At 45.3% G+C, this 12,803-nt stretch overlaps 1 protein-coding gene across 2 annotated transcripts in view; it reads left to right on the top strand.

Moving 5' to 3' along the window:
- sesn1 (sestrin 1) overlaps positions 1-12,799 on the top strand; it is a 44,055-nt gene extending 31,256 nt beyond the window's left edge. Inside the window, exons 1-9 of one of the 2 annotated variants that reach the window (XM_026318418.2) lie at positions 6,856-7,113; positions 7,774-7,839; positions 7,930-8,130; positions 8,220-8,402; positions 8,716-8,952; positions 9,169-9,423; positions 9,510-9,700; positions 9,788-9,932; positions 10,027-12,799. In XM_026318418.2, the coding sequence (XP_026174203.1) occupies positions 7,012-7,113; positions 7,774-7,839; positions 7,930-8,130; positions 8,220-8,402; positions 8,716-8,952; positions 9,169-9,423; positions 9,510-9,700; positions 9,788-9,932; positions 10,027-10,113 (1,467 nt within the window). In that variant the 5' untranslated portion in view covers positions 6,856-7,011 and the 3' untranslated portion in view covers positions 10,114-12,799. Of the gene's footprint in view, positions 1-6,855; positions 7,114-7,773; positions 7,840-7,929; positions 8,131-8,219; positions 8,403-8,715; positions 8,953-9,168; positions 9,424-9,509; positions 9,701-9,787; positions 9,933-10,026 lie in introns of those variants that run through there. The other variant, XM_026318417.1, reaches the window with a different exon arrangement.
- Positions 12,800-12,803: the final 4 nt, after the last annotated feature.

The following is a 12,803-nucleotide window of genomic DNA, read 5'->3' as shown; positions in this document are numbered from 1 at the left end:
AGTTACAATAACATGGCCAACTGTATGAACTCATATCCCCTCAGGCTACATACATTTAGAACATAAACATGGACTAAGATCATCATGACAGGAGAAGGGAGATTATGCAACTGCCTGTTTGCAAACCCCTCCTGAACCCTGAGTGACACTAAAACAAAACCAAAACAGGTCACAGGCAGAACACACCTGTCTACGGATACTGTGCATTTAAAGGAGTAACATTAGGCAAAATAACATTAAAGTAACATTAGCAATGCTATTCTGCTTCTTATTTGATTTGAACTGCTTGGGTTTTTTTTTTTTTTAAATCAACCCCTGTCAAACCTGTAATCAAGATAGCATCACACTTTGTCACACACACACTGCATAGTCATCAGCCTTAAAGTCTTTGTGTCTTCTTATATTAAAAATACAAACAATGAAGCATAAATCTTTCGTCTGTCTCACTTGTAACTATTGTAGTAACCGTCTGATTTTATATTTTTCGTGATCATACTTTTAATTTTAGGTCTAAACCAGCTCTACAGTGCAATACAAGCAGCAGGTCGTTTATTTTTGTCATCTGGTGTTTGATTTTATCTGAAAATGCAGCTTTAGCCTCAGTCTCATAGTCATATATGTATGTAGCCATCAAATGCACGTTTAATACCCATTTTTACTGGAAAGACAGCTAATGGTGATAAAATGTGATACGTAATGCTATATAGTCTGTTCAGCCTGGAAATGAGAAGGCTGCGTTTGTCTGTTATTGACTGACCTACTGTTTGTTCCACAAATACAGAGGATTTCAAGTGTTAAATCTGGCAGGTCATCACCACAAACTGGAGATGTGTTGTGCGAAAACAAAACAGCTTGTGGGTGCAGTAAATAAGTGGGGGCAGGTCTTAGTTAATGGTCAGTTCATGCACATAATTGGATTTAGGCTTTTAAAAGGAAAATGGACTGTGTCATTATCAGATGTTTTATGTGGAGAAAGATGAATTTCAGCACTGACCTCAAAAGCCAAATGTAATAATTTACTACGGCAGTGAAACTGTTCATTCTAATACCATTTTACTTGCCATGGAAAATTAAATACAAATTTCCATCTTTGCCATATTTGCTCGGTCTCCACTGATCAGTGTCATATGAAGCATCAGAAACATGGAGACAGTGACGGCGGGTGAAAAGGACAGAGACACGGTGCTCGAGTTTCCACCTAATCAAACAGGCGTTTCATAAATGATTAAACATTAATGGGCCGGTCGCCTTAATGTCACACTCAAATTAGGTTCTGCTAGCCATTTTGTCCTGCCATTCAGTACCGGGGCTCATTGCCTATTAATGAAGTAATAGGACGCGGCCAAAATAGTTCCGAGTGCAGCGATTAGGCCATATCACTTCCTCCCTCTTAAAGTACACTGGTATCACATCCCCTGCCATCAAAATGTATCCCTGTGAAGGTTGCAGATCGAGAGAATAGACAGGTGAAACAGAGAAGGGCAGAAGTGAAACCGGCGTCAGGAACAGACTGAACAGATTAATGCAGACTGAAATGGTTTCTAATCTTTGCTGCAGCCTCAGTGATGTCTTTCATCAGATTTATCAGTGTGTCTTTTTGTCTGCTGCCTAAGCTGCTGTACCTCACACTGCATCACTGCTCTCAGCACTGTCAGCCCTGTTATTCTAGTCAGAAAGAGGTTATTGACTCTTGTTTTCAATGAGCAGTGTCATGGAAACATAAAAATTGGCCTCAATGGTTCATCCAGTTTTTATTGCCTCTGATTGACTGGCTCACATTTGATTACTAGGTGGAGCGTTGCCTGCTGTAAGCAGCCTTCGTGAACTTCTAGGTATTTTTTGAATCATTGCCTGTATGTATTCTCACAAACAAACAGGTGAAGGGTCGGCTCCTTTGTGCCCGACAAGAATTATAGGGTGATGATCAACAGCTTTCTTGGCCAGTTTCCTGGTGAGATGAGTCATGTTTTGCTCAGTCAGCAGAGAGAAAAAGGCAGCTGTGCATGCCAGGAGGTGCACGGCAGCGTCAGGCCAGAGGAGCTGTTTGCTCTGGGGCTGCTGCTGCTGCCATAGCTTTCAGTATGCAACACTTCGCAAGACCCTGAGTTTTGTGTTTTGAACCCGTGGCAGCAGCTCTGTACCCACCCCACAGTGTTATCGCCTGTGTTTCCTATAACTTTCTGATGAACGGGGAGCCGAGGGTCAGCTGTGGGTGTTATGTGAGAAACAGACTACACCGAGGGATAAGAGAACAGGCAAAGCAAGCTGGAGAGTTTTTCATTGAATGTGTGGTGGCTGTGTCATATCAGGCTAAAGATAGCAGGGGGAGGGTTTGGTATTTTCTGTTTTTCTATGGGATCTTTTCTCTCGAAGCCTGTTGTATTGTGACAGCTGCCCTCTCCCTGTTAGAATAACATCCCCGGGAACTCACTCTTCCTCACGTGCTCACCAGGGTTGCAGGCCAACGCCTTTTCCCCTTGATTGTTAAGCACGGTACATATAGATCGTTTAGGGAATCGTGTATATGCATGTTTACACCCAGCAGCATAAAGACAGAAAAGAGAGGCCCAGGTACCTCTTTCCCCCTTGTTCTGTGTTTTCTTTCTCTCTTCCATGGGATCTCCAGAGTTCCTTTGCGTTTCATGGAATCCAGGGAACGCTGCTTCCTCCCAGTGTTAATATGAGCTGGTCCAGGACCTGCTGGGGACACGCCTCTCTGCTCAGGAAAGCCGGTGCTTGGTGAGACCACTACACTCTGATAGCCTGCCAGAATACACACAGATCAGAGCAAGGCGACTGGAGAGGGTTTGGGGGGGGGGGGCCCAAAGGCAACTCTGGTCCAGTTAATTCCCACACTGGACCAACTTTGGCTCACAGGTCTTTACACCAAATGAAAATTGTGGTTAAAACTGCACTTCACAAGCCTCATGTCTGACTCTGAAGCTCATACCCAACAGGTTCTGACTGGCTTGGCACCAGTTTGGATGCTGGTTACAGCTCTGAAACATGAGTGAGCAGGTTGTGGTCTGCTGGACAGGTAAGGGTTAAACCTCCCCTGTGACAGATGCACAGCCTCGAACCTGGAGCTGAGTTTGAAGAGTGGGATGGGGGATTCTCTTCTGCAGTTTTCACTCTGGATAGGTTTAAACTCTTCACATATGTTGATCTGCAGTATGTAGATGCAGTACTTTACTGATGTTACTACAGTTTTCAGAGTGATCTGATCACATGGAAAAAGTTTTCTAGTTGTTTTTCACCGATGAGAGTTGCTGTTTTGAGCCTCTGGGCCAGGTCAATCCACGTGGTTTGGTGTTTACTGTGAAATGAGGATCAGCTTTGTCACTTTTTGTCAAACTAAAATCTGAAATAGAAACAACAATAAGGAAAATACACCAGTAAACTGAATAACTTCCTATGAAACGGAGCAGATTCAGTCGTTTCAGTGAACTTCATACCTCGGCAGAACTTTTTTCTTGTTTTCCTTTTTTTTTTTCTTCAGAGAAATGAGAGGCAGAGAGAGAGAGTGAGCAGAGAAGATTGGTTCCTGTGGCTGTTTTTCTGCCGTGTGATTGGTGGAAGCCTGTTGCTAGGGTTGTGTCAGTACTCGACAGTGTTCTTCTTCCTCTCATCTGTGCACTGATAGGTCAGGTTTGAACTGGTCTGGTGGACTTGTGCCACTTGTTGAACATCCCCACAGTTTCTGCGGTTCCCTCACGTCTTGCTGCATGAGAAAACACAGCAGCCGCAGCTCTGTGACACATGTGCTCAGAGTTTAAGCCTGGCATGACTTCCTCTCTCTCTTTTAATCTGAACTTTTATCACCCTCTTTTTTTTTTTTTTTGGTACAGGCTGTTGATAATACTACAACACACTGAGCAATAGAGAAGTAGATCCTGTAGATCCTGTTTACTTCTAAAACCTTTAGTGGACTCATTCTTGACAATAGACAGATCTTAATGAAACTCTGCTTTGAAACTCTTGATGGTTTGTTCCAGATTTAGTATCCACTTTCTACAGTAAGATCATTTCTCTCTGTCGTCAGTTTTTTTGCACATGCAGCATCTGTGTACTGTATTTCACCAAACCTTAAATTAAATGCTTTTCTCTGCAGCAGCATTCAGTCTGTGTCACAGTGACGTATCCCTCCGATGTGGAAGGATTACAGTCTGCAGGCCTGAAAAGTGGCTGTGAAAAGTCTCTACTGTGCACTGCAATGGGGCACAGAGGTGCAGGTCAGCTTTGATTTCAAGTAGACACATCAGACTGCAATACATGTCAAAGTAATGAAAGTTTTGGATGAAAAACATCTATGGAGTCAAATCACTTTTGCAGCATTATCTGCTGTTCTGCTGTTTATTGATCTGCTCGCTGTGTTCATGGTTTCCACAAAATATGACCAAATACACTCCTGCACACTTTTCTAAGGTTCTGCACTGGTTTGTGTTTGACATCAAAAAGATTTAAAACTATCTACTATCTATACAACACTTTTAATGTGAATGTGATTTTCCTGGCTATTGCTCTTAATGACAGTATTTATATTGCCATTAGTGTCCATTGCTCAGTCTTTTCCTTCAGCAGATCACTACCCGACGCTGTTAAAACAAATCCGAGATGATTTCTGTTGTTTGCAGGAGCCCTGAGCTGCCGTCCTGCAGCTGACACATCACAGGTTCGGCTGCCTGTATACGCTCAATACGAAGAATGGGAGAGGGCGGGTTTTTCATTCATTCGGAGAACAGCATCCAGAGTCACTGTACGTGACATCAAATAAGTGAGACCCCGCTGAGACACCTGCGCTGTGGTTTTTTGTGTTACACCATGTTCTGAAGCAGCTTCAGAAGAAACCCCGGAGTACTCGGTGTCTTTCGGTCAGAAGAAGCCGCGCATAACGTTTGAAAAAAAAAAAAAAAAAAAGGTTTATGCACTCATCTAAAGATGCAGATGTGTCGACGTCTACTTACTAGCTGTTTTTTTTTTTAGGCTTTCTGAATCTGCCCTGAGCATGTGTAACTTTGCACGTATCTGCAGTGCTTTGATGACACATCTCTCCAATATGTGACTTGTTTATAAGCTCAGATTTGAGCTACAACTTTTAAACCATCAACAGGAGGAACATGTGTACACACACCTGGTACTCCTAATGAGAGTGTGGTGAAGTGCCATATAGCAGTCAGTGTGTGTGTGTATGTGTGTGTGTGCACTGTGACAATGGTGTTTGGGCCTGTCGGCGAGGCCGGGGCCCTGAGCCTAAGCGCTTTTATGTGAAAGGTTTGGTGTGTCGTAAGCCCAAACGCTGACCGGCCTCTTCTGCAGCTTTGCTGAGCCATGGGGCTCCCGGCCGCCCTGGGAGTGCTGACTCCAGCCCTGGGAACATGTTTACTGCTGCCCTGCACCCCACCCTGTGGCATCAGGACAGAGGGGGCGGACGGTTGGCTCGACTCACACAATGAACCTGCTGAACACTGTGCTATCGAGCCATTGGAGCTGGGGAGCTGCAGTCTGGCCGGGAGGCTCTTGGTGAGAGCGCACGGGGCAGACTTGCCTTTTCTTGGCTTTCTCTGTAGCTCTGCCAAACTGAACTTGTTTCTCTGGTTTTTGCTCGGTATCACCACAGCGTTGTTACAGCCAGGATGATCGGAAACAAGTATTGGACATTTTCTTATTTTTTTTTTTTTTTTAAATAAAAACTATTGTGTTGTTTTCGACCCATAAAATGAGTCTGTGGATTCTTAGAAAAGCCAAGTCTTTTCTGTTTTGCTTGGGGAACATGTAATTTTCAAATGTCAGACAAACATGACGCACAGATGAACATGTGTGTGTGTCCGTGCACACACTGGCCAACATGTAGATGCTTTTGTAATGTGGTTTCTGGCTTTCCACTGAGGAAACAACACTTGTCTTTAAAATTCCTGGTGTTCTGGGTTATTTTCATGTAAAAGCACATGTGACTCACAGACTGAAGGCAGATATTTGACTGTAATATGAAATATAAAGAACACTGTTGTTTTCAGCACATCCCATCTGATATAATTCTGAGTAATTATTGACTTGTTAACCAGGGGGGGTGATAAACCTGTTATGCTGTCCCGGTGAACATGTTTTTGTCAAGCTGGAATAAACAAAGCCATAAGAGCTGCCTTCCTTATCTCTGCTTCCTCCTGGCTTTTAAAGGCCTCCCTCAGCTCGGGCTGATTGGTGGAGGAACGGTTTTATCTGCGGTCTGATAGGCTGCGGTGCAGAAACCACTAACTGAAGGCCTGTTGTTGTCGCAGCAGGCCCTACAGCTATCCATCTCACTGCAGGCTGACGCTGATCCGTGCACAGCCGACCTCTGCCTTCTGCTGCTCATTCAGGAGAGCTGGGGCTCAGTTCACTGCCTACCCCCTCACCCACACCCCTTCCCCTAGGGGGGACTTGCTGCTTGCTGGAGCTGGTTGCTGTTGTTTTCCCTCAGTGCACATTGCACAGATTATACACACAGAAAACACACACACATATCTTTTCTCTCCTTACATTTGGAAGCGTCACAAAGAGCTTTCTCCAGTCCACTGATTTGTGTAGTTTGTTTCTACATCCGGTTTGATCACCTGCCACTGGTTGCTGCTTTACATTTGCACACACTGAACTGTGAACTCAGTCATGATCAATGGCAACAGGAACAAAAGAAAAGATTATTGAAGAGGGGATTGTTCTCTTTGCTCACGTTTAGGACCCCCCTCTTTCTCACGCGTAGCTCCGCCCCCTTGCACATCCCCCGCCTCCATTGGCTGCCGGAGGCTGTTTTCGCCACCCCATTGGCCGCTGAGCACGTCAATCACCGGAGCCTCGACTTATTTATCGGATGTATGAGCCGGAGAGGACGGTATTCTCCTGTAGGGCTGCAACAGCTGACTACTGAGCACTTTACCCAGTGCCTCAAGGAACAAAGAGAGGAGGACGGAGCCATCGAGACGACGTTTTAGGTTTTTTGACATCCTTGTAGGAACCGGAGCGCAGCGAGGACACGACATGAGGCACGCTGTCGCACCGGCTGAAGACGTGGAGAATAATTCTTTTGCAGTGACAAGCTTGTTAAAGATATGCACCCATTGTGAACGGCTCAGCAAAAAGGTAAGGGAGAGGGAAAAAAGCTCCGGGAACAGCTTTTCAGACATGCACCGTTTTTAAAAAAGCTGCATCTGCTGCTGGGACCTAACGAAGTGTCCCGTTAACGAGGTTTTCAGGCAGATTTTCCCTGTTGCACAAACGGGACACGGCGCAGCCTTTGTCCGGGCTTGTTTACCAGAGACAGGAGTCGAGAAAAGGGGTTTTATTCTTTCATGGTGTCGGTGCAGGACAAGTAGACGAGTCATTTCCAGGGACATTTTAAACCCAGTGTCACTCCTGAATAAAAGGCATATCCTGCTCATTCATTCATCCACCTTGGCTGCTGGGACAGTGTCCGCTGATGGACATGTCCCGACAAGCAGCGGAAAGTTACTGGGCAGAAAAGCAGCAGTGCAAAGGTTTCTCCTGTGCTGGAGCTTTGTATGAGTCCAGACTCTGGGTTTATGTGTCCGGTTGTTGTTTTGCATGTTCATTAAACATGGAACTTCAGACATTAATTCTGGTTTTGTGCGTTACAAAGGAAAAGAACTCTATAAACCAGGATAGACCCGGTTAAAGCGCTTACCGGTGACAGGGTCCACAGTAGATCCGATGATTGTGTTCAAACAGCTACACGCATCAACTGTTTTGCGGTTTTTAAAGCCCCTGTTTTTCCCTTTGCAGGACTTGGGAGTAAGGATCCCAAGACCATTAGGCAACGGACCAAGCAGATTTATCCCTGAAAAAGAGGTATGTGGCAACCAGTAATCTGCCTAGAAATGTAAAACCTTTGTCCTTGGTACAAATACTTAGTTTATTTATTTATTGTTTCCCTCTCAGATTCTTCAAGTCAGTAAAGTGGACGCCAGGACACAATCGATATTTGAGGATGCATTTGCAGCCCTCGGTCGTCTCGATAACATTTCTCTGGTAATGGGATTCCACCCTCAGTACCTGGAGAGTTTTCTCCGGACACAGCACTACCTGCTGCAGATGGATGGGCCCCTATCTTTGCACTACCGACACTATATCGGCATCATGGTATGAGACTGTGGAGCGACTGTGCTTGTCTTTAATAGTAATTGTTAAATATCTAGAGGCCAACTCTCTCTTTTGCTCTGATCCGGCAGGCGGCAGCTAGACACCAGTGTTCCTACTTGGTCAACCAGCATGTGGAAAACTTCCTCCATTTCGGGGGTGATCCGAAGTGGCTGAACGGCCTGGGTGAAGCGCCACAGAAGCTGCAGCAGCTCGGTGAGCTCAACAAAATCCTGGCCCACCGACCCTGGCTCCTCACCAAGGAACACATCGAGGTGAGGGGGTGAGCACAGGCTGGAGGGTGGATGTGGACTGGAGCCTTGTGTAACAGGCTGAGATCATGGGTGGGGGCAAGAGTGAAGCTGCAGCTGCATGACTTGGACAGGTCAGAGTCTTATAGCAGCAGAGGTATAGTGGGGGAAATGTACAGAAAGGCAACGGGGCAGGCTGGAAAACGAAGAAGCTGTAAATTGGATTTGAACGTGGATTCAAAACATGTTTCCCTTCTTGCTAAAAGGTCAAAGATATTGAAGTCATTACTTGGCTCCACTTCACATCGCTCACAGATTTTTCCCTTATTATTGCCAGCGCCTTCTGAAGGCCGAGGAACACAGCTGGTCCCTCGCAGAACTAATCCACGCGGTGGTCCTCCTCACACACTACCACTCCCTCGCCTCCTTCACATTTGGCTGCGGCATCATGCCCGAGATCCACTGCGAGGGTGGACACACTTTCAGACCCCCATCCCTCAGCCAGTACTGCGTGTGCGATATTGCCAATGGCAACGGTCACGCTAATCACCATGACGATCCATTTGGCAATGAGGTGAGTGGTAAAGGACGGTGTGTGTGTGTGAGACGTTACAGAAGTGTGACGCTTTTCTTACATCCTGTGTGTGTGTGTGTGTGTGTGTGTGTGTGTGTGTGTGTGTTTAAATGCTAAGAATCAATTAACAGCAGAGTTTTAACTTCCACACCAAACTGGGATTTACGCTTCTTGTAGGACTCTTTCCTAACTAGATTGTGGATCTTTGTTCTGCAGGAGATGTGTGGCGAGGTGGAGGTGCTGATGGAGCGCATGAAGCAGCTGCAGGAGTGCCGCGACGACGAGGAGGCCAGCCAGGAGGAGATGGCCACTCGCTTCGAGAGGGAGAAGACTGAGAGCATGCTGGTGGTCACGGCGGAGGACGAGGAGTGCGTCCCCCCCAGAGACATCTCCCGACACTTTGAAGACCCCAGCTATGGCTACAAGGACTTTTCCAGGAGGGGGGAGCATGTGCCCACGTTCAGAGTGCAGGTAGAGATCAGTCCCAGTCAGAACATAGAACAGTGCACGCTAAGAAGATGTCCTGAAGTCTTTCTAACTAAAAGTCTCTTCTCCAGGATTACAGCTGGGAGGATCACGGCTTCTCTCTGGTCAATCGACTGTATCCTGATGTTGGTCAGATGCTGGATGAGAAGTTCCAGATGGCCTACAACCTGACCTACAACACCATGGCAACACACAAAGACGTGGACACCAGCATGCTGCGCCGAGCCATCTGGAACTACATCCACTGCATGTTCGGGATCAGGTGAGTGTCTGCGTGTTAAGAAAGCTGCGTCAGTGTTTTCTTGATCCTGCTCAGTCAGTGCTAACTCTGTTGCTCTGTGATCCTCAGGTATGATGACTATGACTACGGGGAGATAAACCAGCTTCTGGACCGTAGCTTTAAGATCTATATAAAGACCATGGTGTGTAGTCCTGAGAAGACCACCAAACGAATGTATGAGAGTTTCTGGAGGCAGTTTCAGCACTCCGAGAAGGTGAGCTAAAATCCTGAACTGTGTCACCTACAGATATTCAGCTTGGTAAATTCCAGCATTGTTTTAAAAACTCTTTCCTCTCTGTCTCCTGCAGGTCCACGTTAATCTGCTTCTTATGGAAGCGCGAATGCAAGCAGAACTGTTATACGCTCTGAGAGCGATCACTCGCTACATGACATGAAGTGCGTTTGGCGTTTTTATCATTGTCTTTTTACTGTCGTTGTTGCTCATTATGGGACACTTCAAGAAGAAAAAAAAAAAAGAATCTAGAAAAAGATGTGTGGAACAGAGCCCTGTGTTGTGACGGTGCTTGTTGGATGGATGGATCAGAACAAATGGAAAAGCGAGAAGAAAAAAAAAAAAACAAGTGTTCTCAAAGTCATCTCAAACTACAAGCTGATGCACAAACATCATGTTTCCTGCAGTGCCAAAACTGACCAAGAGATGGCAGCCTGGAGCAAACTCCTCATCAGCTGGAAGTTTGTGCCCAGCGCTGACACTGGAGGCATCCAGGATGACATTTCAGTATTCCAGCTTGCAGCATGTTCATTGCCAATCACTTCTGTGTAGTGGTAGATTGAAGACCTATAATGAATTGCCAGAAAGTTGTGCAGTCACAAAGAGTCTGCACATTGAATCTGTTGTCACTGTTGTTTAGTTTCTTTGATATCATTTTATTTCCTTTTGTATTAAGAGACGTGGACGTTGTGGTCGAGTATGGTTGCTGTTGGTGGAGATGAAAGCATTAACCTTAGGCAGTGTTTTTTTTTTTTTTTAAACGTGTGCCTGAACTATCCAGCACAGTGTGCAGAGGTGCTGATGCTGCTGCTCCCATCTTGTATTCAATGGGGTCATATTGATCCCCAAATCACCCCCCCCCCCCCCCCCCCCCCATTATCTCCCTTAAGCCCCTATCCATTGAAAATCCAATGCATTACCCCCCCACCCTTAAATCTCTCATGTCAATGTAAGCTAATCCAAGGAGTGTGTGAAAGAAACTCAAAGAACACTGTCTGAGCCCTTTTTGACTTTGACTGTACACGTGTGAACGAGCTCCGAGCTCATGACGACTGAGGTGTGGATGTTTGTGTGCGTTTCACAGAAATAATGGACAAAAAAAAAAAAAAAGACGTCTACGAGTTTCATGTGTCAAAAAAATGAAGTGAGGCACTTTTGAAGGAAAGACTTACTGCTTCTGCTGTATCTCTGTTATTGTGAGGTAACTGTTAATCACCTGTTGATGATGATGTCTTTAATTTTCTGGTAATTGGGTGAAGAGAAAAAAAAAAAAAAATCAAAAAGAAAGTTAGAAACCAGGTTTTCCAGGAGGGATTTGCTTCCGGTTGCTCTGACCACACCGTATCTGTCTTCCGCTTATCCCAGCTGCCTGGTCACTCTAACACTTGCAAAGCTTTGGATTGTGAATTTTACCAGTAAATGAATACCTCTTCTGTTTTCTCTATAAAACATATAAGAAGTGCTCTTTGGGGGAGCAGAGACTTCCTGGGCCGCCCTGTTCCCAGTGCTCGGGGACTCGGGCCGGCTCACACTGCGGTCGTTAGCTGCTGGAGGTTGTAGCTGTGCTTATTTCCCTGCTGGGGAAGTCTAACCAGTGCAAAAGCAGCTTTTATGTTTTTTAACAGGGGTGTGAGACCTCTGCTGTTTTCTTTTTTGTTTGTTTACTAAATCTCGAGGTTGGATTGAGAGACGAGGCAGATGAGAGAGGAACAGCCAGCTGAGGAGGAGGGTGAGGATCATAAAGGAATGGTACATTTGATAGTGGTTTGAAAGGAAGTTACTGACATGTTTTTTTTATATGAAAGTATATGAAAAAATTAAAAAAAAATAAACTATGGTATTGCATTGTTGTGTATCATTTGTAGTCTTCTCCTAAACAATCTGATTTCGTTGCTTCATTGTATTGAGATCGTATGAGTCATAGCACAATCGGTGTCACCGTCGGCTAACTTTCACTGCTCAGTTGCACAAGTACAGAAAAGGCGAGTCAGCATGTTTTAAGTGCTGTTATGCAAAGGTCACTCTTAAAAATGACATGGAGTTATTTTAACTCCTCTTCCAAAGTACATTTTGATACTAAAGCTGACTTCATTGACAGTAAGCTGGACTCAGGGGACTAGTTCAGTTGTCATCAGTGTGGTCCAGGGACTTTGATGTGAACTTTATTTTACTGTAGAAGCTTGAGAACTGTGTGACTCACTGGGAACCACATAATGGTCCTTGCTCCTGTGGTGCGGTCGAGGTCAAAGTTCCTCTTTGCTCCTGACCAACATTTGGATCAAGATAAGGGGGGTTTCCTTACCTCTTTGTCCCGTTTGCCTCCATGTCACATCTCACTGGGATAAATGCTTCTCTTCTTACGAGGCTGGTTCTGTCTGAACTTCAGGGCGTTTCCCATCGAGGCCGCAGAGGCCCGTCTGTCAATATACAATCATCAGCAGAAACTCAGTGTTATCCCCACTGATCATGCTGCCTTCAAACTCTGGTGGCTTCCCTTCATGATATATGGCATAGGAAGCATTTTTGAGCAGCCCTGATTATCAGCCAGCCAACTGTATTTCATATCAGCCTGAGAAATTCTATTTAAAGAACAATGTTTGTTATTAGTTCCAGATAACCAGTTGTTTAGGGGTCTATAAAACATCAGCTTGTCTTGTGGTTGTTTTAAGGTCACTTATGTGAAACTGGGGGGAGCAGACGCTGGGGGTCTTTACGTTAAGTGCCATTTCTTATTTGTTTCAATGTAATGATGTGATTTTTGAAATGCTGTACTTTAGGCTACTTGGTGTAACTCGCAAGCACTGCCTGGCCCCATATCTGTGTAACAATAAAGGCTTTGAGAAGTAAAACTCT

Source organism: Mastacembelus armatus, chromosome 24, assembly GCF_900324485.2.
Source record: "Mastacembelus armatus chromosome 24, fMasArm1.2, whole genome shotgun sequence".
In the NCBI taxonomy this organism is placed as follows: domain Eukaryota; kingdom Metazoa; phylum Chordata; class Actinopteri; order Synbranchiformes; family Mastacembelidae; genus Mastacembelus; species Mastacembelus armatus.
This window is presented reverse-complemented; position numbering and strand designations above follow the sequence as displayed.